The following is a 25,348-nucleotide window of genomic DNA, read 5'->3' as shown; positions in this document are numbered from 1 at the left end:
ATTTATTTTGCAGCAGCAGTTTTTGTACTCTGCCATGTTATATGCCAAGAGTAGCACAGATACGTGTCAAGTACCAGGGGGTGCAGTGTTTATAAACTTTAACTGTAGACATAAACTCACCAAGCACTTCATCAGCTACAAGTGTTCAGCTACTTATTTACACAAAAATACTATCAGCCAATCAAATGGCAGCAAGGAAATGTGATTTAAATGACTTTGAAAATGGCATGGTTGCTGTTGCCAGACGGGCTGATGTACTGGGATTTTCCAACACAACCATCTGTGGCGTTTACTGAGAATGCGCAAAGAGAAAATATCCACCGAGCAATGTTTCTTTGGGGGGAGAATGACCAGACTGCTTCGAGCTGATAGGAATGCAACAGTAACTCGAATAACCACTTATTACAATCAGCATATGCAGAAGAGCATCTTTGATTGGACATGATGAACTTTGATGTAGATGGGCTCCAGCAGCAGAAGACCACACAGGGAGCCACTACTGTCAGCTAAAAATAGAAAACTGAGCAACAATTCACACTGACTCACCAAAATTGGACAACAGAAGATCGTCTGGTGTGAGGAATCTCAACTTCTGCTGCAACATTCAGATGATAGGGTCAGAACCACATAAAAGCATGGATCTATCCTGCCTTGTATCAGTGGTTTATGCTGCTGGTGGTGGTGTAATGGTATCGGGGATATTTTCTTGGCACAGTTTGGAGCCCCTAGCAACAGCTCGCCATTGTTTAAATACTTACCTAAGTATTGTTGCTGACCATGTCCATCTCTTATAACCATATTTCACCTTTGATCAGATGCAGATTAGATGATTAGTTTATCTATATTTCTTCCCAACCAGTATATTATATCCAGTAATGGTCTGTTTAAAAGAATTTACAAATACATTTGTTTCTAAACACAGTCAAACCAATATAAACCCGTTGGTTTATCTTATCCTTCTGTGGAAATAAACTCTGGATCATCGGGATGTGTTTACTGGTTACTAATCAGTGAACATATACAACATTCTCAAACCAGATTATGTTTGGTTATTTTGTCCCTTTGTCTTTAGGAATGTAGATGCCCGTGTGTGAAAAGGTCACAAAGATCTGAGTAAAAATCAGAAGTCTGACATCTGACATTCAATGAAATGAATTCCATGTGTTTATTTCAAAAGTTCCTCACTTAAGGCATTTATGAGACACTGCATAAAGACACAAATAGCCACTTGCGGGATGTCATCACTAATCTAAAGGTACAATGCTCCATCATGACACGGCAAGTTGGCGACCTGTCAAACATCTCACTTGCATAAAACAGTCATTCACAAAGAGTAAATCTGAAATCACAGTTATTATTCCCATGGCAAGCAAATAACACACCACACATTCAAAATAAGACTCTATAAAGTATGCACTTCTAGCAGTGTATAAGAGCCACATTAGAAAAAGAAAACAACCAATACACACTCACATGCTTGCTAACAGTGTCATCTTTTTTTCTCAAAACAATAAAATAAAATTCACAGTAAACAGTAATCACAAGTGAGGTGATTAAGTGGTTTCCTCTAAAAAAAGAACCTTTTGAAAACAGTGAAATCATTTAAATCAGAAATAACTGATATGTCAATGTAATACAAGTTTTTTTGGGGAAAAAAATAAATAATTGAACAGCATGCTCATACATTTCATTTTCACTTGTATTTTTTTTAACCTTAACCCCAAACTTGGAAAATGCAGCTGTGTGTGTAAGATTGTGCTTTTTTATTTTACCGCATACAGACTGAAGATGAACTTTCTACATGATTTTGAGTCGTTTTAGAATAAAATTCTATTCTAATCTGTTCTTTACCATAATCTGAGCATTTTAGCACCGAATCAGAGGGATGAGTTAAGTGTTTCACTACTATTAAATAGCACTTTTATAGTAGTACATCAGTACATCAAACCGAAGGCAGAGCTTGTTGCTGAAAGCAAACAAAGCACAGTATGGCCCGCTCAAGGACTCATCTCTGCTTAAAGCTGCACTGTGTAGTTTGGGAAAAGTAGAAAAACAGAACACATGTCAAAATAACTTCTGTTTTCCAATGATGTAAGATGTGAAAAACACAATCCTGAACATTCAAATAACTTCATCATGAAAACATTTCAAAGACTACACAGTGCAGCTTTAAAAGTCCAGGCAAATAGTTGCATCAGTTCCATGTAACAAGGAATATTTGGTATTGTCCTCGTCAGAACGAACAATCAGATATGTATTACAGTGTGAGAGGAATATTTTTACAGTTAGCCTACTGTGTGTTAACATACAGAATTAGACAGGGAGTGGACTTTCACAGAAAAAGAAGTCCTTTAGTCTTGACATGAAAAAACAAAACAAAAAAAAGGACTAGAAGACATCAACACATTATCATATTTGTGTGAGATCCTACAAACGAACAATTAGCAGCCTCAGAAGACATCTGACAAAACACTGAAAGACGGACACACACCAAAACAATATAAAGGCTCCGTGGAAATCAAAGGACAACTTGCTGGTAGCTTAGTTTTGCTGAGTTAGAATTTATACAATCTCAAGTTTGTAGCATGAGTGTATTGTCTGACTCCCCTCCCTTGGCATATACTGCATATCGACCCCTGCTTCCTTTCTGTGAGCTTGAAGCCCAGCTCCCATCCCTTTCCTCACTTCCTGCTCTTCATTGTTGCCCGTCATCGGCACTTTCACCCAGCCGTCTGTGGCCAGGCCGTGCTTCTTCTGGTGTCTCTTGTAGTTGTCCCAGTGGCCCGTGGTGTAGCCGCACTCTTGACATTTATAGGGCTTCTCCCCGGTGTGCCGGAGCATGTGCCGCTTCAGGTTCATGCTCTGGTTGCAGCTGTAACTGCACACGGCGCACTGGAAGGGCTTGGCGCCAGAGTGCACCCGCTGATGGCGCTTTAGGTTGGCCAGATTCCCGCACGCGTAATCGCACAAATGGCACTTGTAGGGTTTCTCGCCGGTGTGCACTCTGTGGTGTCGCTTGAGGTTGTCGAAGTGTGCTGAGGCGTAATCGCACTGTGGGCACTTGTACGGTTTCTCGCCGCTGTGAGTTTTCATGTGGCGTGCCAAGTGGTTAGGGTAGTGTGTGAGAAAGGGGCAGGCGGCGCACGTGTAAACCTTGTCACTGCGCTCGCCGGGGCTGTTGGGAGAGGACGAGGAGTCTTTAGTCAGCATTTCGAGGGTACACTTGGCACAAATCTGGGCTGAGGAGCCGTCCTCGTCTTCCAGGACGATGCCACAGAGCCGGCAGGTAAAAGGGAAAAGTGACGGTGGGAGGCCGCTCCTGTCTGCTACACCCCCTCTTGATGCTCTGCTTTCGCTGCTGCTTGTCGTCTCCAGCAAGGGTGGAGGTTGATGACCCGGAGCTGGATTGGAAGCTGCTATGGGGGGCGGAGATGCTCCCTTTAGGCTATCAAAGGCTGACAGGTAGTCGCTGTTCTGGGCTGCTAAAGTCAGGTTTGACGTTGGCCGTGCAACCTCTGTAACTTCACAATCAGATTAGACAGTTATTAGACATCAAAGATGATTTAAAGACATCAAAATGAGCTTTCATGCATCAGCACTGGGCGACTAAAGTAAAAGAAATGAGACACACCTTTGCCTGCAGCACCAGAAACCTCTTCTCTCTGCCCGGTCCCTTGCCTCTTCAGACTGTTCTGGCCACTGGTGGGTCGTGACGGTGTGTCCTGCCCTACCCCCACACAGGGTACGTGCATGCGCTGGTGCCTCTTGAGGTTGCCGAGAGAGCTGCAGGCAAAAGTGCAGCTGTCACATTTGTAAGGTTTTTCCCCCGTGTGAATGCGAAGGTGTCTCTGGAGGTTCACCAGCTGAGCCGAGGCGTACGTGCACAGCGGGCAGTTAAAAGGCTTCTCCCCATTGTGCGTCTTCATGTGACGCTTCACGTGGTTGGCGTAACGCGAGGAGAATCCGCAGAGATGACACGAGTGCATTTTAGCCGATTTGTCCTCGGCTGTCAGCGCCTTGTCACCCATCCCATTTCCCACCCCTTCGCAATCAAGCTGCATATTAGAACCTGAGCGGATACCGCTGATGCTCCCAAAAGGTGAGCAGAAGTCCGTACTCTTAGCTTCCCGAGAGGCTTTGCAACACCTAAGGCAGTACGGGCCAACGAGGTCAATGCCAGGTCCCAGAGGTTCATCGCGGAGCTGTCCGCAGCCCCTACAGGACAGGTAAGGAGGGAAACTGGGCTCAGACTGGGTCGCTCTGCCTTCGTCTTCCCTCCCATTGTCCGTCGTGCTGCGCGAGTTGTCCGTTTCACTTTCCATGCTCAGCTGGCTGTAAGCAGAACTCTCATCACCCAGAGGATACACGGAGAAACCGATCTCGGCAGCAACTTCTGTGCAGGGAAGACAAGAGAAATATTTGATTAGGCAGCTCTCAGAGCTGTGCTTACATTTACATTTGCAGCACTGCCTGTATTAATCAATATGCAACTCTAATTAAACGGGTAATATGACTGAGCTTAAGAAATCTAAGGAAAGAGAAACTACAGAAGAAGAAAAGAGAAGACAGAAAATGAACATAGTACAGTTCTATTCTCAGGTATCTGTTATTAATCTGTATTATTCAGGCATGTTGGCTCAAAAGAGAGCATGACTTTTACAGAAATCCAATTTCATAAGGAATCATGAAATAAACATATAACTAAAAGTTTAAAATATACAGTTTTTGCAAAAAAGGGTGAAATACGTCAACACAAAATGCATTATTATTCAGAAAACTTAATCCCTTAAGTTTAGAAATGTGCCGTGACTGAAAGTGTCACAGGAAAAAACACCAATATAATATGCAACTGACTTTCGTCCTAAAATACGACACGCTCCAATAAACTTATTTCAACATAAAGGGAAAAAAATGAATGAAGTTCTTTTTATACTGCTGGGGATTGATACAAAAGAAGCGTAAGGACATCTGAAGGCACCAACCCACTGTCAACTCACTTAATCACTCAAAATTAATGGACACAATTTAAACACAAACCAGCAGTGACTGAAAAGAAGACATGCTCAAACACATCAAACTGAGGGAAGTAGTAAATCTCATGAAAACACTTCATACTCACAGAGCTGCAAGGTTAAGTGCATTTTAAGATGTTGTAAATATCATCTGAGAATATTAAGACATCAAAGGAAAAAAAGAAAAAGGAGAGAGATATTGTTTCCAGAAAAGCTTCGGGGCAGAGCGCTCTGCGGCTTCGTCTGATACGTCGGAAAGCGAGAAGGCCAGGAGACCACCTTCCGTCAGGGAGGCTGAGATGAAGTGCGAGAGAGGCGAGAGCTGAGGCTGCCCTTTTATCCTGGCCCATGGAAACCCCTCGTGGATGATTACCGAGCCTAATGATAATGATGATGACTATAATGGCGAGGCTGCTGCTTCTGATGATGATGATAATGATGATGAGGGTAGATGATGATGATGATGATGATGATGAGGGGGGAAACGATAATGGCAGTGGGGTAGTGGGAGCAGAGGCTGCAGCAGATGACGATGATGATGATGATGATGATGATGAATAAATGCCCTTTTATAATGGTGTCCTTGATGGTAATAGTCCTATTTTTATGACCCCATATAATAATGGTGTCTCAGTTCCTTTCTCTACTTTTCCATTTTTCAGATCACTCTGACAAAGAGGCATGCTGGGAAATGTGAGCTGATAGCGCCCATTCTCTTACTGATTCATTGTGGAACAACACTTCATTACTGACAAACTGTACAAACCTGTGACCCCGGCACACGGGGAAAAAAAACAGAGATGGCTGATTCTATTTAATATGCTATTTCCATGTTACGTTTATATAATCAATTGTTTTGAAACAAATCTGCTTCACACTGCTCTGCTGCTGAAATACACTATAAAGACCAAGCTGTGTGATCATCCAGTCCATTTAGTGTTTAATCAGTAGTCTAATTCTATCAAATGTGCACTGAGATCTTTATAAATAATGATCTTTTTTAAAAAACAACACAAATAGAAAAGTAAAAGTCACTAAAAGAGCAAAAATTAGAGGATAAATAGATGAGCAGATACAGTGAAGGATGCTGGTGCACAGACAGTTCAGCCTTGTTGCCTTTTGAGAACATGCTCGCATTTCAACACAGCACTATCATTGGCTAACAACTGGTGAATGGCACTTTATTAGCCAATGAGCATCCACTGGCTCATCGTCCTTTCTGACTCTAATAATGATCAGAATTTAGAAAATGAACTTATTGCTTTAAAGTCATCAAAAAAGTGTTTACTGGGGGTGATACAAGGGATATTTTCCCACAACTTCAATACAAACAGAAGCCTTTTATTACAACCAAAAGAGCACCCCCTGCTGGCCGTTACAAAGAATGCAAGTTTTACGGCATTGGCTTCACTTTTTCGACCTGCAAACTACATTCATTTTACATACCGTCTATCATTAATCACTACGATTTTTCTGAAAGGAAACCAAGGTTTTTATATACTCTGCATGATTTGTTTAATGTACTTTTAACTAACAATTACTGCAACTCACTACAAAGTTTTTTGTTATGTGGTGGGAGGCTTATATGGTATTGTGCACTATGATCGCTGCTGCTAACTTTAAATAAAAGCATTGCACTTTTTATTTCTACTCTACATTTTATCTGTTTTATCCTTATTTTAATGAGGCACCATACAAAATATTAAAGTACTGAGGATGGTAACAATAAAGAGTATTTTGGATCACTGCTGTTTGCATTTTCTTTAACTGAGAAAGCCTTCACGGTTTCATGTTCACGCTCCCAGTGCCGCATCAGACCTCGTTTAAGTTACTAACTTATTATGACTGCCTCTGCTTTGTATTAAACACAGGGGGGCTTTTATTGTGAAATCATCACAATGTGGTTTATTTAAGGTTGAAAAAAAAATATCCAAAAAACAAATACACAGATCGATTTGGAACGAGCCACTAATACTACAACCCATATTGGCCCCTGTAGGTGTACTGTGCACCATTAGGCCAGTCTAAGGTAATGCCTTTTTTGTTTCTATTTAAAACAACCATCTCAGCGATACTGAGATGAACCTGCACTATACCAACTCCTTGTGCATCATAAAATACCCTGTGGTTACATTATTTTTTTACTTCTTTATTAAATCATCATGAGTTTATTTGGTTGCACTGTGTGCAGATACAGCTGCAGTGATGTTACCAACCACAGAAACCACAGGTATCTAACACAACAAGCAGGAATACAACAGTAAGGATGATAAACTTTAGATTTATTCATAAAAAAAGGGTTTACAAACCTGAGAACTTTTCCAGGCCTAGAATCTTGTTGTCCTGATCAGGATCATCAAACTCAAGGTCTTGTCCTAGAAGGAAGTCTGTGTCTAAGGGGAGGTTTTCTGGGGCTTCAATGGCTACATCATCTTCAGAATCCACTACAGTCACAGAGAATCAAACATTTAATCACTAACATCACTTCCTTACAATTTAATTATATTTTACATCGATATTTTTCATTCATACTTCGTTCTATTAGAAAGTTGAGCTGTCTACACTTTTTTATGGAAACATCCCATGACAATCGTGAAACCTCACTCACTATGAACATGAGCCTAGCCGAAAAAGGTTTGTGGTAAGAATACTGCCTTAAATCAATCAGGGAGTGATATTTCCCTCTTTTAGTAAATCTAACTTTATTATTTGGTTTTGGGGATGCTAGTTTTGAGCATTTATAAAAGCATGATACACTATATTGCCAAAAGTATTCATTCACCTATCCAAATATTTTAATTCAGTTGTTTCAATCACGTCCATGGCCACAGATGTTTACAATCAACACCTAGGCACGCAAACTCCTTTTACAAACATTTGTGAAAGAATGGGTCGCTCTCAGGAGCTCAGCGAATTCCAGTGTGATATCGTGATAGGATGCCACCTGTCGTGAAGTTTCTTTGCTAGTAAATATTTCACAGTCAGCTGTTAGTCATTTTATAACAAATTGGAAGTAATTGGAATCAACAGCAACAGATGCTGAGGTGCAAAGTGCACAGAGGTCGCTTTTTACAGAACCAAACATTACAAACCTCCAAACTTCATGTGGCCTTCAGATTAGATCAAAAATGGCTTCAAGGTGTGGGGTTCCATGGCCGACATCACCAAGTGTAATGCAAAGCAGGGGATGCAGAGGTGTAAAGCACGCTAAAGCTGAACTGCTGAGCAGTCGAGACATGTTCATGGAGTGACAAATCATGCTTTTCTGTCTGGCAATCCAATGGACGAGTCTGGTATTGGCAGTTACCAGGAGAACGGTACCTGTTAAACTGCATAGTGCCAAGTGTAAAGTTTAGTGGAGGGGGGATTATGGTGTGGGGGTGTTTTTTAGGAGTTGGTCGGCTCCTTAGTTCCAGTGAAAGGAACTCTTAATGCTTAAGCAAACCGAGAAGTTTTGGACAATTTCACCCTCCAAACTTTGGGGAACAGTTTGGGGATGGCCCCTTCCTTTTCCAACATGACTGCACACCAGTGCACAAAGCAAGCCCCATAAAAACATGGATGAGCAAGTTTGGTGGGGAAGAACTTAAATGGCCTACACGGAGTCCCGACCTTAACCCAATAGAAAACATGAACAGAGAGGCCAGCAAGCCAGGCCTTCCTGTCCAATATTAGTGTCTGACCCCACAAATGTGTTTCTGCCACAATTGTCAAAAATTCCCATAAACACTCCTAAACCTTTTAGAAAGTCTTTCAGAGGAGTTGAAGCTGTTACAGCTGCAAAGGGTGGGCCGACATCATATTAAACCCTATGGATTAAGAACGGGATGTCACTAAAGTCCATATGGACGTGAAGACAGGCAATCAAATATTTTTTGGCAATAGAGTGTAGTATCTATTTAAATATGGCTTTAAAAGCCAAAAGCAGAAGATCAGAATTTTTCTACCCCACAACAACAACAAAAATATCTGCAAGCAAACAGATGGAGGGTTTTTTTGTACTACAGTTACAAGTAATGATGTGTGAAATTTTAACTTTTTTTTTTTTTTTTTTTTTTAATTAGATGGAATCCAAACTGCCATCACACAGCTGTCACTCTTCAGAAAACTAGAATCAGGCCAGTTGTAGGGCATCAAGCTCAACAGCCCATTTTGGTAACTCTCCTGTACCAGCATCTTGCTACCATCTACTGGTCATTTTTGCATTTGGCACATAAACAATAATGTATGGTAACTGTGTGGGATGATTATACTTTTACATTTTAAATGAATAGGTGGATAATAAAACATCTCCTTATGGTGCTCTGGTCAAGTAAATCAAAATACTAGCCTGTGGAAGAAAGCCACGTGAAAGTTAAAAAATGGCTGTATAATTAGGACTGTGCAATTAATCCCATTTGAAGTTCATTTATAATTTTGGCTTCTACCAGCTATCAAATCCATGCCCTCAGGATAAAATTATCATTTTGCTTCATCTTTTCCCCTTATGTCTAATCCTTCAAAGCAAAAAACAAAACTCAAACTCACTCCCACCAGGCTGTCAGACAGTTCATTTCACATTTATTTATTTGGTATTTATTTATTTGGGCTTTTTCCCTCAGAAATTCACTTGATTGAAAAGACGTACCTTTTTACTTTTTAAAAGTTTAAAAAATTGGGATAGATTGTGTTAAATAATCACAACGTCATTATTAACCAATGTGAATGAGAGTATGAGTTTTGCCATAATTAAGCAGCCCTATGTATAACTACAACATGGCAACTGCATAACTACAGGTTGCCGCTTTCTCCATTCTATAGACTTGCCACAAAAACAAAGGTAACCTGCAACATCAATTAGAATAACTACTTACGTTATGTTATGTTGTTAAGAAAAAGGTTAATGCTGGTGGCATCAAGTTTATGTTACAGTTTAAACTCTTTCTAATGCATCCAACTGCTAACATATGAGTTTGTTTCATGCTAATTCAGCTACTGCTCAGAATAAGACACAGAGAGGAAAAAATGCAATTTTCTGCCATTAAATAACTCAAAATATCTTCTTTTAAAAACACAAAATAGCACTACATCAATGGGAGAAGCGACTTCAACATTCACACTAATACTGACATTTGTTCCAGCACCACCTGTCAGTATGAAACATTTCAATTCCTTAAAAACTCAGAGGTGGGCAATAAAAGAGGATAAATGTAATAATTAATAAATAAATAAATAAATAATCAAGACACATAGATTTCATTTAAAATGCTAGAGTTACAGTCAGTGTGGAGGAGGGATGTCAAACTCATTTTACATTGTGGCCCAAATGCAATTGACTTTGATATTAAGTGGGCTGGCCCAGTGAAACTATGTAAAAAATGTGTAGAAATACAGAAATAAATCTGATAGTTCATTGTCCCGATTGTCTCAAATTATAAAATATAAAGTTCTTGTTAGTTCAGAGCAAATTTCATTGTTTTCTTATGCTTACTGTACAAGAAAACAAATGTAAACCTCCTTCACATTTTCCAAATTTACCCAGTGGGCCTGACTAGAGTCTTTGCCGGGCTAATCCTTGACACACCTGGTGTGGAGTGACAAATAATTCTAGGACTGTGGCTCAGGTCTGCATCAAGTTCCCAACATTAAAAAACATCTCTGAATACCTACACTTCACTGGCTGTGGATTCTGTTGTTTTTTTCTTGGCATCTTCCAGTCAGCCTCTCTCCTGTTTGCAATGTCCTCTTGCAGACTTCCACAACTATCAGCTCATTCTTGCCTGGAATATTTGGAAAGTAGTTCTCAGCATTTCTACAGATTCAAGTACAACGTTACCATACCACGTTAATCGAGGGATATAACTAAAAACAGGTACAAGACTATACAAAATATAATTAACATAACAGGAGAATACCATTAACATGCAAAAACTAACAGGCCAAATTTCATCAAGTGTGACGAATCATGGGCATAAGAAGACAATAATGGTTTGGATCAGGATTTATTTTTATGTATTTTAATAACACCAGCTGGGGGGACATTACATTGATATTAACGTAATCTAAATTAGCACTTTATTCAGTTATGGTGGCATTATCAAATTCTCGTAAAGATAACCAACACTGGCAGGACGCTGGTGAATCGGGGTTTGAGCTGGTGCATGTAAACAGTAAATAAGTAAAGACCACCAAGCTATTTAAACAAAATGGCTAGCCCATTAGCTCTGGTGCTGAAACCCGACAGAGGAAACCATTCAGTCAGGTAACAATTTAAGTTCAAACATGCCCGTGTGTTGCATGAAGCTGGCCATGTCAACAAGAAATGACAGTAAGATCTGAGAAAACTGGCGGTGCATAACCTTACGAGTGTCTAATCAAAGCGCGTCCTCGTCAGCGCGTAGTATGATTGACAAGTGCCATCTTTACTTAGTATTAGCCGGCAGCTAAGTATGGTAACGTTCAGCTAAATTAGCTGGGCAGCTAATGTCAACTTCACTAGTTAGCTTTCGAGCTAACTTACCTAAAAAACGTAAATATTCCTGTCGACTGAGATGGTTGTTGCCGTCGGTTAAAACGCCATTAGGTGTCAAGTGTTTTTCCCTAAATGTCCAACGTCTGGAAATCCGCCATTTCTTCATGAGCTGCGGTGACAAAGAAAGGCAATTAATGGTATTTTTCATAACTTAATTGATTTTCTGATTCGCCTGTGATCCAGCGGTAGCAACAACAAAGACACTTCCGGCTTACGTCTTTCAGAATAAAAGCGGCATCTCCGCTTAATAGTAAAACTTATTTCGCCACAAACGCTCGTATATACGCTCGTATATTTTTATTTTGCTTGGAAAATAGGATACATGCAAATACATTATATAAGGTAAAGACAGAGCTTTGGAGTCACATTTAAATATGACCACCTTTAGACTTTAATATAACCTGAACTCTCTTGGGCAAACTTTTCTTTAACGTTTCTTCAACTTGTCTTCAGGAATAGTTCCTCAGGCTTCTTTAAGGACATTCAAAGATTGGATGTTGGCTGCCTTTTACTCCATTCTGTATCAAGATGATCCCATACTGTTTCAACATTGTTGAGATCTGTAGTAGTAATACTTGCGCACCCTTAATATCTGCACATCCTCTACAGTGCAAACAACAATATAACAAGTTTCTACAGTTTACAGTACAATTGTAAACACATATATTTAATTTGAGCTGTTTCTATGTAGTAGAAAAACTGAAAAATTCAGTTAATGTGGTCCTTTAGTACTAAGTCTAGAGAATCTTTGCTGGAGACATCCCAGAATATCCTCACGTGGCATTTTACTTTGATGGTTAAGGTGGTGAGCACTTTTGCCCTTGCATATAAAAAAATGTCCCATTGATCTAAAAAGGGATTGAAGAAAAGGTAATAGCATATAATTAATTTATTTTTCATACCTGTGAAACTATTCAGTGACTTCTTGTGTCTTTTTTCATACATTGTCACCACAGAGATACGCGATCCTGTCATTGTAGGAATAAAAAGCTCAGATATTTCTTGTAATTTCTAGCCTTCTGTTAACTTGGTGTATTGATAAGATACGAGCTGGAGTGCAATGGCCGAGCAGCGAATGGTTAAAGAGGTCAGCTTGAGACCATCTTTGTTTTGTACTTTTCAAATTTGAAAAGCTCAATAGCTTGATAGCTTAAGCTATCTGACCTTAAAGCAGTTTTGTCAACAAACAAACAAACAAACAAACAAACAATAATTCACAATATTCATTTGTTTCTAGTTCTTTGTGGTCTGTGATACGTCGATTTACCTTTTACTTTTCTGACATTTTATCAATTTATCTTTATCGTTATTATTAATTTACTGGTCTGGTTAAATTTAAAACTGCAGCACGTAAAACGGTGAAGAGCTTTGAGCCCTCTGCCTTTATTTTGAAAACCCAGGCGCATGCCGGATGTTTTATTCCTTGCAGGATGAATCTTGACTCCACACTCCATTGTAAAGGCTGCACATCTCTCGTCCTTAGACGCTTCCGTTCCGAAAATAATTTCCGGCTGCTGTACCTCAATGGATTATTGTAGTTGTAGTTCTTGTGCATATAGTTGCGGCAAGGAGCGTCATGCTTGAATTATTTTACAGTACTTAAAAATAAAATTATGTCTGGTTACAAAATGATCACAGATCCTACTTAATATCATAAAGTTAGGTCCACTGGCCAAAGGCTAACAGCTACTATGCGACTGGCATCAAATATAGCTTTTAGGAATAGTTATGTGACAACTAAACATTATTGGGAGGTCTGAGGAGGCTAGAAACTGTGCAGTTTGGAGCTTTATCTGTGCAAAGACACACGGATACGCTGTCTGTTACGGATAAAAGCAGTAGTAAAACATTAGGATATAAAGTACAATACAAAGTAGGTCAATCAATCTCTCAGTTTCTCCAGGAAGCTGGATCAAAGGCCTGTAGACTTAAATGGGACTTAAATCTAGGTTAACCGCGGGAAAAAAAAGAACAGAGTACATTTGAGTACTTCCCCATCAACAGAAATTGGAACTTGAAGAAGAATTCGTGTCTGCTAACCCCCGATCAGAGTGGGCTGCAAGAAATCCCAGAGAACAAAGAGAGTGTGGTTTCTCTGGAATCAAAAATAGAAACAATCACTCGCTGTCATGTGCCACTATAAATGACCAAAACCACATAAACAATCTGCCAGGTTAATTGGGACAAAATGTCAAAACGGGGAAAAAGGAAAAACAAAGAAAAGAAGAGGAAGGAGTCCTGCATGTAGACTGCTTTGGCTTTATATCTGAAACGAGGGGGAATGTTTTTTGTTTTTTTTATGAGACTGGACATTTATGAATAGGAGATCCTGGGATTCTGCGTCATCTCATTGGCTCGCATCTCTGCAGTGTGCCTCCCCTCCAGGCCGCCGCACAGAAAAGCCATCAGGCAGCTGCTGTAAGAGGGAAGCCTCTCCTCACTGCGGATCTCCTTTCCTCTGCTCGCCTCTCAACCGGACCGGTCTGGACCACAATACCCACCCCCTCTCTGCAGCTCCGTCGGGCGGACACGGTTTGTGTGAGGCAGTGAAGAGGAGGCGACCTGGGTGGGGAGTGGAGGGAGTGGGTGTGCGGTGCAGATTTCTGTGCTACTGTTTGGTCCTCAAGGGGAGGAGCCAGTTGTCGATTCTACGCTTGCGAGGAGAGAAGGCGCCGTGCAGAGAGGTAAGATACCCTTTACGTAATAGAAATTATTGTGCGTTTTATCCGCTGCCTGACACACTTTCAGATGCGCATTCAGACCCTTTTTTTATTGGTGTTTTTCACTCGTGGCCGTGTGGGGTACGTGGAGGTGGAGGTGAATACGAATACGTAGGCTGACATGCCACTCCCTGCAATAGCATACTGATGCTCCGGACGAATCCTCATTAAATGATTCAAATATTCTGTCAACATACCCAAATAACCCCAATAAGAGTGGTACTTGCGCACGGCTGCCTTATAATAATCCGCTTTTTTCATTCATATCATTTCCAGATGCACTCCCAAGATGAACCCCGTAGGCCCGTGGTTTAGTCTTAAAACGATACTTTATATTATTGAGTAGTTTAAGGTAATTGCGGTATAACTGCATCATTTTTAACTCCGCAGTGCTTAAACATGTGTGTCAGAGAGTTAACGTGGATTTAGAAGACATGGTCTAACAGTGTTGTAAAATTCTATAACAATAATATGATGTCTTATCAAACTAAATCCCCTATGCTGCATGCGGTTATTCAATACAGTCGAGTAGACTATAGGTTTTCACAGATCACTAACACTGTCCGCTACGCGCCGCATGGCACAGAAGCTCAATATTTTGGTCAGGGATGCCGTGGAGCGCTTAAGTGCGCGCGCCAGTGTGTGTCTATGTGTGGGTAGGCTGAGGTCACTCTCATGCCTCTGAAACCCGCATTGCTGATGCGGGCATCTGTCCAGTGGAGGGATATTTAATAGGGTGTATCATTACGCTTCCCTCCACCGAGGCAGAACTCAACATCCGTCTGAAAACTACTATTTATTTCACTCTTTTTATTATTATTATTATTATTATTATTTAAAATAGCAACAGCTTATTAACATGTGTCACATCGTTGAAAACGCCTCCAAAGCGAGAAGATACGGTAATAATGGCTGTGACAGCAAGGTTCATGCAGAGGACAGGATTCTGAAAAAAAAAGTGCTCTGTTTCTTCCCTGTTTGGCTTTTCAGAGGATGGGAAGCTGCTTTGGGGCAGAATCCTGATTGTGTAATAATCCCATCTGTTAGAGGTGGAGTGGCATAAACAACTATAAACGCTAACTGTAGGTAATTATTCGTGAAGTCAGAGTTAAGAACAGTGAATTCGTTTTTTTTACAAAGTGTACCTTTGCTCACTTATAAAAAATAGCATGTGGGCATGATTTAAAAACATTTAACTCATGGTTTCACTGTAATTGTATGATGTATAATTGATGACGACATTCTTTTGACCCACAGCAGCTATCTGAAAAGGTCAAATGTCACAGCAATAGATCATTACTCCCTTGAAGTGTTTTATAGTTCTCTTTAAATCCCTGAGGTGACTCCGTTGTAGTCTGTGTATACATTAATGAAGCACATTTGGGATAAACATAAAACATTTTGAGTATTTTAAACCATATCTAGACATTTTACTCAGGTAATTTCTTATTGTGCTTTAATAAATTTGGGGAACTCATAAGAAAATGGTCAAAAAGAGAAGCAGCAGATATCGATTTTCTTTTTTTCAGAAAGGCCATATCCCAGATGGCCTGCATCACTACTAACAGTATCAGTTTGTGTGACCTTCCCTGCCAGTTTGCAACACAGACTTTCTGATAAAAAGTTTCAAAGTCAAAAACATCTGACATCATCACAACTTTTTTTTAATCTTTGTAAAGCTTCTCTGAAGCTGCAGAGGACAAATGGGATGACCTTTTATGCATGTATCAGTAAAACAGCCTTGCCAACTTTGCTCGCGTGTGTTTTCTGTGGGAAACTGTGTGAGTGTGTGTCACTCTTTTTGGTCACAGTAAAGGCGGTGTGAATCAGCATGCTGATTCATGTCAGAGGGTAACAATACAAGACTCCTGCACATGCCTTAGTATGTTATGTAATAATGTCCAGTGATACTGTGCCCGAGGGATCTGTTTTCTTTCGCCTGTTTGAAATAAATAAAAAATGAGCATTTGCTGCTGTGAATTAAGACTAAAATGAGGGTTTTAAGCTTTTGTTTTGCGTTGACAGGACATGAAAGGAGGGCAGTTTCACAGTATTACTTCCTTTGGCTTGCTAAAAAAGGAAGTTGTGAGGAGTTTAGACAGGTTACAAGATGACATCTTGTTTAAATCATCTTAAGATCCTAGCTCCTTTTCATCCATTCCTCACAGCTCAAATATACACAGGTGACGGTATGTTTTTACGGATGAAGAAAAAGAAATGGGCTGAAAAGTTTGATTTGTAAGTAATTACTTTCTTAGAAACTTTCATGGATTACAGAGAATTTTTCTTTTAGAACCGAAATTGGTTATTTTTCTTCTGAAAATTTTATAGATTAACTCCAATGGGAGTCAATTCATTGTGATTTGTTTGTACCCTGAGCTCTGAGAAAGTTATAGTGGGTTGTGCTTTGAACTTGTGGCGCCTAAGCACTCAGATGGATTAAGTAAACACACAACAGCAGGTTATGGTTCACATTTTCTGGTTTCGCTCATACTTTGTGGTGTGAAGATTCTAAATCTTTAATGGTACTGACAGATTGTGAGATTTCAGCATGTTATTTATTTCAAAAAGATTCATAATAGATTCCATTTTTTTGTTAGTTACTGGCATTATTCACACAGTCTCTTTGCTGTTTGAACTTTGAATCCCAAATGTGTGATTCACAACTTGGTTGCCATCGTATAAACTCACTGACTAATTCTCGTGACTATATTTATTCTGTTCATTAACTATATTACGTACAGTATAAAGACCTGATTTGAGAATGGTATAAATGAAAGGTGGTTTATGCTACGAACTTGTTATGAGTTATGAAGTATGAATAAATAATTAATATGATATGATAAATAATAATAATAATGAATAAAAATGAATGTCACTTAAGATTAATATTATCACACTGAAGAGCCTGCTAATGCGATTTACTAACAAATGGTAATCCACTTACACTCTAGGTATAACGGAAACCCATGCCATGAAGCCCCCAGTGCACAGTTTCTGTGCTGATGTTAATATGTTGGAGGATATCCTCTTAGAGCAGCACGTGAAAGCTAGAGGAGCCGCACCCTGCTGGCCGTGAAAACAGTGCAGGTTATAGATACTTCAGCTTCACAAACTTTCTAATGCTAATTCTCTAAAGCCTAAGCAAAAACAGAGTTAATTGAAAATTAATTGATTCACCTAATGGGGACTTGTCTTTCTTTTGTTCCCATAATACATGTAATAGAGACAACATGTTAATAATACCTGGACCAAAACCAGAGAGTGTGTGCTCACTCTTTATGGACAGCATCTCTGTGTTAACTGTTGTCGTCCTGAGTTTTCTGAGAGATGACAGCAGGGCTCTTCTCTCTCTTCTTGTCTCACAATATGAGATGGATTGTTGCTTCATTTATTAGGAGAGATGCGCAGCTTGGCAAAAAAAGTGCTTGAGTGTATTGTCAGTAGCCAGAGACTACAACTGCAGTGGTTTTGGAGTTTTGTGAGTATCTCACCATGGTAACAGCACCACATCACTCATTTCTGTTATCTAATTATTCCACTTGAAATATTTAAAATGAATAATTTGTTAACTAACTATATCTCTTTAGAGTATATGTAGATATAGTATGTATGTTATAAACTATATGTGGCATGTGTTACATAAGGTCAAAGTTGTGTTTGTGTGTGTGACAGTGTCACAGTCACGTTCACATGCTTGTTCTGATGCACTAATTTGAAGACGTTCTTGAATGAAATTTCTCCCATTATCTTGTTGTGTATCATGTAATGCACATTTCCCTAACATGAACCTCATGAAGTTATTATTATCATGCTTATCTGTCCGATTTTGATGGTATTGTTGACATTGAGCTGATCCGAAAAGCAGTTTGTACTAATTCTGACCCTGTTCTAACAGCAACTGATCATGGAAAACAGACAGCATCTTCTTGGCCATTTCATCTGTGTATCCACATGATTAGGTTACGTATATATATGATGATTTGGGTAAATGTGAGTGTGTGCATGTGCATGTCAGTATTTTCAGTCGATGGGAGATCTGTTTCAAAATCATGATGCATTACAGTTGAAGGATGCTCTGTAGTTTGGAAAGCTGGACTGCAGCAGATATTTAATTAAAAGAACATAAACAAGCAAGAGAAACAAGAGAAAAAAAAGAACCAAGATACCCAGAAGGATTGCTGCTCAGTGGTGACTTAAGTTTAAGGCACTTAGTTGAGAGACTCATGCAATATTCAAGCTGCCTTTCTTGAATGTTCAGCCATAACTAGACTGAAAATCTTCTTGGTAGTTCTGCTAACTTGGGATGACCCTCATCCTAATAACCCGGAGGTCAAAAATCCTTGTCAGGTCTGACAGCAGCATGAATCAGCACTAAGTTACATTTAGTCATTTGGAGCCAAAACTCAGCAAACTTTACAGACACTTAGCAGAGAATTACAATCACTATATATATATAATATATATAGTATATAGTAGTATAGTATATAAAGTCTTATCTTATCTTATCTTATCTTATCTTATCTTATCTTATCTTATCTTATCTTATCTTATCTTATCTTATCTTATCTTATCTTATCTTAATGCAAAAAAGAGTTAAACATATAAGTAGGTAAATTATTCTAGTAAAACATCAGAAAATGTACTTCAATGAATCCATAAAAAAATCCAGTATGTGGTTTTAGGCTGTAATCTAGTCAATTAGATTTTGAGATGTTCTGTTTCTTGTTGCTATAATGTTCTGTGCAATCTGATCTCAAATGAGCAGTCTCTACAAAGGCACTGCCTGCTTATCTCTTCATCTTTACTTCCTTTCCTCACAGTGACAACTTATCTAAGTCGTTAGGCGGCGAATTGTGTTGTCTAATTGCTTGGCAATCTGTCTCATAGTGTAGAGCAACAAACCCACCGAGCTATGCTTTAAAAACACTCAATACTACATGCATCAGTTTGCCGGCGTGCGCTTGAGTGTCTGCATTTGCATAATTATATGTACGTGAGCATATAAGCACGTGTGCTTTTGATGTTTTCATCTGTGGGAATTATTTCTATAAATAAACAGCAGCTCAGTGGTGTGTTCATCACAGAGGTTGGTGCTTTGGTGAAGGTCAGTCCCCACAGGATACGGATGATGGGGAATTTCAAGTGGATGCACAATTGGGATGCTATATTAGGATAGAACTGTGTTACTAGACTCTGGACATGGCTGGATATAGAAATGATGAGCTGGTTGCTGCTTTGTTTTTCACTAGATTGCTTTACGTAAATATTTATTTTAGAGCAAACAAAGGCATCCATGTGAAATCCAAGCCATTTGAGGACCAGTAGTAAAGATTTTTTTTAAATAAATGTGTCGAAAGTAAAGATTTTATACCTCTGAACTCCAAATTCTTTAAACTGGTGGGTTTTGAAGAAAGGATAGTTAATTTGAAATACAAAACACCCTGGTGGTTCTTGATCTGAAGCTTTTCCTAATGATTTTGAAAAAGATTTTTGAAAAAGTGCCATCATATTTAGTATCTTTTTTGGGTTCTTCAATGGAATTCCCAAGGCAGTAAGCAATCTGGAAGACTTGGATGGACACTAGCTGTAACTGTGTCAAATGTGAGTATGTTTACAGACAACTCTAAACAACATTCGTAGTTCTTATTGGAATATCGGTTCCAACAATTATCATCTGCACTGACCAGCCACTTTGTTCTGTAGACCTTGCTAGTACCAGGTTGGATCCCCTTTTGAATTCAGAAGTGCTTTAATGGATTCAACAAGGTCCTGAAAACATTCCACAGAGATTTTGGTCCATAGCATTACAGTGTCTGTGGATTTGTTGGCTTCACATTCAAAACGAATCTTGAGATCTGATGACTGTGGAGGCCATTTGAGTGCAGTAAATTCCTTGTCATAATTAAGAAACCAGTTTGGGATGATTTGAGGTTTGTGACACGATGTGTTATCCTGCTGGAAGATCAGAAGAGGGGTACACTAAGGTCATATATCTAAAATATTAACGTGACTCTTCAGTATATGGAGATAGCTTTCAAAGGGCAAGAATGTTGGTTCTTTACCCTTAAATTACCATATACAGTACTGATCTAAAAAGGGTATTCTGTTCATGTTGATTTAACACGAATGAAATAAAGGTATAGCCCTAACTCTGGCCTCAGAGAGGGAGAGAGCAGTTTAGATACTTCAGTGTATCAGAAATGCAGATCCTTTGTATGTCTCTGTTTAAAGAATGATGAACTTATAATATCTGCAGAATTACCTCAACTCCTGTAGTCATTGAATTTGATTTAATAATAATAATGATAAGGCAAGCAAAGAGATAGATAGATTTCATACATTTTACTGTTTTCCACAACTAAAAAAATACTAAAAGCAACACCGGGGAGCTTGAAATAGATGATCTATAATCATATCACATTTCAGTCCATATTCTTTGGTCTGATCTGATGTAGTTGCATGGAGACAGCTATTTTAATTGGTCTGGGGTTTCATGAATCACCTCATGCTCCCTTTGCTCTCTGGGGCTGATTATGAAAGCTTGCTGCTGCCTAATGGATGCAGAATGAGTTGTCTGTGGTGTCTGTCACCGCCTCTCTACTGCTTCACCCTCCTGTCTCCCCCAGTCCTTTTTGTCTGATCAGTCACAACTTTCACATCTTTCTGCTCTTTGTGTCTCATAGCAACGGCCTCACTGCTTGTCTGGGCTATATGACAAACGGGCCATGGTGCAGACAACACCCTTCCATGTGTTTGCATTTTTAAATGTATCTCATACAGAGATTCAGGAGTAAAAATGACACACCTTGTGTTTGAAATAGATGTTTGTCCAACACTATTGATGATCAGTTTTTTAAATCAGATCTCTGTAATGTGTTTGATTTGGTTTCATGTAAATTACATTCAGTCTCATGCCTGATTAGCACTCCACCATTTACAATACCGGTGTTATGTTATTATTAGTATTTTAAACAGGATGTCTCATGGACTCAAGATCGCTTTTCAAGAGAGACCTGTGTACAAGTGACATCTACAGATTAAGAGTACACAGACTAGTAGACGGGCAGAAAATTCAAGATCACATTATAGGCGTTCAGAAATTAAGAAAAGCATGTGCAAGGACAGTTGCATACAGTTTAACATATTTTAAAAAGCTGCTATGAAATCACAGAATGTAGCTTTGCAGTCTTTTGTAGTCTTTCCATTTGTTTTTTTCCAAGTTTAATGTCAGTAAGAGGCACAGCTAATCTTAAAATGTCCAAGGACCTGTCATTGTATCCATATAAACTATCACTACAATAATAATCAAGCTCAGACAAAATTATACGGAATACAACAGTTAATGAGAACCAAGATTTGTTTTTTGTATTTGTGTTTGTATTTTATATGACACTGGAGAGTTTTAATATGGACTGTATGGTGGATACTGACCTTGGTGACCTTGTGAATAGTTTTCAGTTGGTTTTATCAGAATGAAAAACAAGCTTATGTTTCATAAGATAATTTTGGATTTTGGATTTTTCAATAGCCCGATCAAGAAGGACCCAGTGGCATATAAGATAGTGTCATCTGCATAAAAATAGGGTTCAAGATTTAGGAGGTGTAGATTATACTGTAGAAGGTGAATAAAAGACATCTAGCAATGAAAACCTGTGGAATGCCTGTAGTAATGACAGGGAGACTTGACCTGAAATCTTTGGAGACTGCTGATAGAAAGATTGTCATAAAACCATTTAATAGACTGTCATCTAAACTAATTATAACCGATTGTATCAAAGGGGGAAATTAACCATAGAAACTAAAACCATGTTTCTGTTCCAGGCCAGAAACATGCTGGCTTCTGCTATAAAGTTGGGATTTTAACATTGAAGTTTAAGAGGATTGACTTTAGGAGACTGTCATGGTCCTGGGTCATGTAACCCAGTATTCTGAGTTTCTTGATGTTTTTGTTATTCCTTTCAGTCTAGTTTCATTTCAGTTTATCTAGTTACATTCTGTCATGCCTAGGTTACAGTTTTAATTCATGATTTATCGAGCTCCCCATTTGTCTCATCCCTGTGTGAAGTTTTCTGTGTTAAGTCTTCGTGTGTTTATCTGTCATGTTTCATGTCCAAGTTTTCTTTGTTTGTCTAGTTCGAGTCATGTCTGGGTCTCGTTATGTTTCCCGTTTTATTTTGAAGGATCCTTGTGTTTTTTGTTTATTGTATTTAGCTTCACGTCCCCTGTCCTGTCATTATGTTAATTGTTGTCAGCTGTTTTCCCCATGTGATTCTGCTTTCCCTGATCATTCCTTATGTGTACTTGATCCGTGTGTTTCTGCTCAGTCGGGGTCAGATCGTCTGTTATCCTCACCTCATCTTTTCATACTTTCCGTTATTGTGTCACTGTTTCATAGCCTGCCTAGTTACTCTGTGTTCATAGTTTCTTCATAGTTCTTTCACAGAGTGTCATAGTCTTTTTAGGTTACACAGTGTTCTTGGTCTCCTTAGTTTTCCCAGTTTCAGTGTTCTCTAGTGTTTTTGTCATGCCATCAGCCACAATAAAGGCTCGCTTTATTTTTGGAAACCTAGTTCTGTCTCCACTGTGTCTGCATCTGGGTCTACCTCTTCTTCACACCGGCGCACCCTGCCGTGACAGAGACAGACTCTTAGCTACAGGTTTTGGTACTTTATCTAAGCTATCCCATATGGAAAAGAAATAGAAAAAACTTATAAAAGACTTGCATCAGATTTGGCTTGCTTCCTATAGTGAATCATGTAAGGCTTATATGATTTACTCATGAAAGTGGCCACTTTTTCATTAAAGTGGCCACTTTCATATATTGTTTTAGTAAGTATCCAAAACATACAAGTTTCATTTATATAATTTTTCAAGGGATCTTATATCTGTTTTCACTCTTGTATGCTTTTCATACAAGTTTCACACAAGACAGATACAAACTTTATAAGATTTATATATATCTTTTCCATATGGGATGAGGTTGGACAAATCTTTATTTACATAAATATGATAATTAAATCGATATAGAGTCTGGTTATTCTATTGTAATATTGTACATTGGACAAACTCTTTCATTGTGTAGAAGCTATGGCTAGATATTCTTAATTTATTTCTTATTGTAATGTTATTTTTAGAAAATTGATATCCAGTGAACCAAAATGCACATCCAAAGGTCTGTAGTTCTTGCTGTGTATTATAGTCATTACCTACTTGTGTTTCCAGGTTGAAGGACTGCTAACAGTGGAGAAAAAGCCTAAAATGATCAACAACAGTCGACCAGTTCAGGACTAATTCAGACTTCTGTGTGGGTGGAGGAGGAAGACTGAAGAGAGACAAAGTAAACCACATGATCAGGCCTCGGAAAGGCTCCAAAACGGTGATGTTCCCCTCAGGCAGGGATTACCTCCTCCCCGTCGTCTCTCTCTCCATCTCACCCACTCACCCTCCCTCATGCAACAGAGCAGCCGTCCAGCTCCAAGACTCTGAGCCGTGAGAGCGCACTGTGCTCGCCCACCCGCACACAAACACACACGTACTCTAACATCGCTTTTGCATCCTGCTCATGGTCGTTGGCCTGTTCTCCTCAGCTGCTGCTCCCGCTCTAGTTCTAGACCATGAAGAGGCCCAAGCAGCAGACTGGGCCCTTGAGCTTCCTAAATTTCTTCAGCCGAAAGCCCAAATCAGAGCCAAGGGCGGAGAGGCCTGTGGAAGCCTGTCCCAAAGAGGAGGTGGCCATTACCCTGACCCCAAGCGAGCATCCAGAACAGGTAAGATTGATGCTTCGTCTGCTTGGAGTGAGCGTAAGCAATGAAGGAGTTCTTTATTTGGGTTTATACAAGTTTTGGTAGAGTATGGTAGAGTATTTTGGCATATATGTATACCATTTTGAAATTTGCGTTTATTTTTGAAATTTGTAGCTCATACATGATCATTATCCTTCTGTCAGTCAGAAGATGAAAATGTCTCACAGATAATGTCGAAAGAAAAACGACAAAGCTATTGATGATTAACTTCAGAGCCATGCCCGTTTGCTTGCTTTGTTCCGCGCTGCTACTGAACAAATCCATTAGTGTATTTGTACAATTAATTGATCATTTGTACAAATGACGTTGCCAAGAAACCAAAGGAATTACAGCATTCCAGCTATGTACACACTTACCAATACACCCTTCATTTCTAAGAGCCCTTCATTCTCATAAGCGTGCTGTGTTTGGATTTGGTAAATCACCATATCCTATAACTGTTCTTAGGACCTCACAGCAGAAGAGGCTGGAGAATCAAGAGTTTCTGGAGCAGAAAAAGGAGAAGGAGGAGGTCCGCCAGCATCACTGGCTGAGGTGGGCGAGAACAGCGCTGCCACAGCCGAGTGCGTGGGTGGGGTCAGCCGGGTGTCCACCGATGTCCTGTCCCTCTCCTCCTCCAGCCAGGACCAGCTATTGGACGAACACCTAGAAGAATGCCCACTGTGCCTGCTCAGTCAACCGCGCTGCCACTTCCCACGACTCACCTCCTGTTCTCACAGGGCATGCTCTGACTGCCTACGCCAGTACTTGCGTATTGAGATATCGGAGAGTCGGGTGGGCATCGCGTGCCCGCAGTGCCCGGAAACATTGGCACCTCTGGATGTTCGTGCCATTCTGGATGATCGGGCATTGCTGGAAAGGTTTGAGGAGTACCAGTTGAGGCGTTTTCTGGCTTCTGATCCAGATACACGCTGGTGCCCTGCGCCTGACTGCAGGTGAGACGTGAACTGATACCATCTACCAACAGGCTGTTTTAGGCATCAAGAACAGTTTGAAGCATACTGTAATAAAACTAGAACATCTTGTTTTTTTATTGCTTATATCTAATAAAGAGAACCTGTTAATTAGAAGGGAGAATAATATTTTGGAAATTAACAATAATGACTTTGTTTTGTGAAAAAATAGGCCTTTTATTGACATGATTGACACAGCAACAATCCACTACAATTTAATTACTTATTTTAAAAAAAACAGAGCTAATCCAGCACTACAATGTGGCAGCCCTTGTCAAATTCTTGTCATCCCACCGCCGGCTTTATTTTGTAAAACACAAGACTGACGCATTTGTCACTGTCAGAA

At 39.6% G+C, this 25,348-nt stretch overlaps 2 protein-coding genes across 5 annotated transcripts in view; one reads left to right on the top strand and one right to left on the bottom strand.

The window, feature by feature from the left end:
* Positions 1-1,164: 1,164 nt before the first annotated feature.
* Positions 1,165-11,726, bottom strand: znf513a (zinc finger protein 513a). 3 transcript variants are annotated; one of them, XM_006797156.3, is made up of 5 exons: positions 11,512-11,726; positions 10,662-10,803; positions 7,322-7,456; positions 3,632-4,393; positions 1,165-3,521 (listed from the first exon to the last, which is right to left on the bottom strand). In XM_006797156.3, the coding sequence occupies exons 2-5, from the start codon at positions 10,699-10,701 to the stop codon at positions 2,563-2,565; spliced, it is 1,896 nt and encodes a 631-aa protein (XP_006797219.2). In that variant the 5' UTR covers positions 10,702-10,803; positions 11,512-11,726; the 3' UTR covers positions 1,165-2,562. The 3 variants fall into 3 exon arrangements, with proteins under 3 accessions (XP_006797219.2, XP_006797218.2, XP_006797220.2); XM_006797155.3 differs by having other exon boundaries at positions 10,662-10,771; XM_006797157.3 differs by having other exon boundaries at positions 1,165-3,515; positions 10,662-10,771.
* Positions 11,279-25,348, top strand: part of si:ch211-278j3.3 (E3 ubiquitin-protein ligase RNF19A) — a 29,768-nt gene continuing 15,698 nt past the window's right edge. For both annotated transcript variants that reach the window (XM_087852097.1, XM_035910508.2), the window contains exons 1-4: positions 11,279-11,319; positions 13,893-14,207; positions 23,469-24,013; positions 24,497-24,984. In XM_087852097.1, the coding sequence (XP_087708223.1) occupies positions 23,861-24,013; positions 24,497-24,984 (641 nt within the window). In that variant the 5' untranslated portion in view covers positions 11,279-11,319; positions 13,893-14,207; positions 23,469-23,860. The remainder of the gene's footprint in view (positions 11,320-13,892; positions 14,208-23,468; positions 24,014-24,496; positions 24,985-25,348) is intronic.

The sequence above is a fragment of the Neolamprologus brichardi genome, chromosome 15 (assembly GCF_056152115.1).
Source record: "Neolamprologus brichardi isolate AB-2024 chromosome 15, ASM5615211v1, whole genome shotgun sequence".
NCBI lineage: Eukaryota > Metazoa > Chordata > Actinopteri > Cichliformes > Cichlidae > Neolamprologus > Neolamprologus brichardi.
This window is presented reverse-complemented; position numbering and strand designations above follow the sequence as displayed.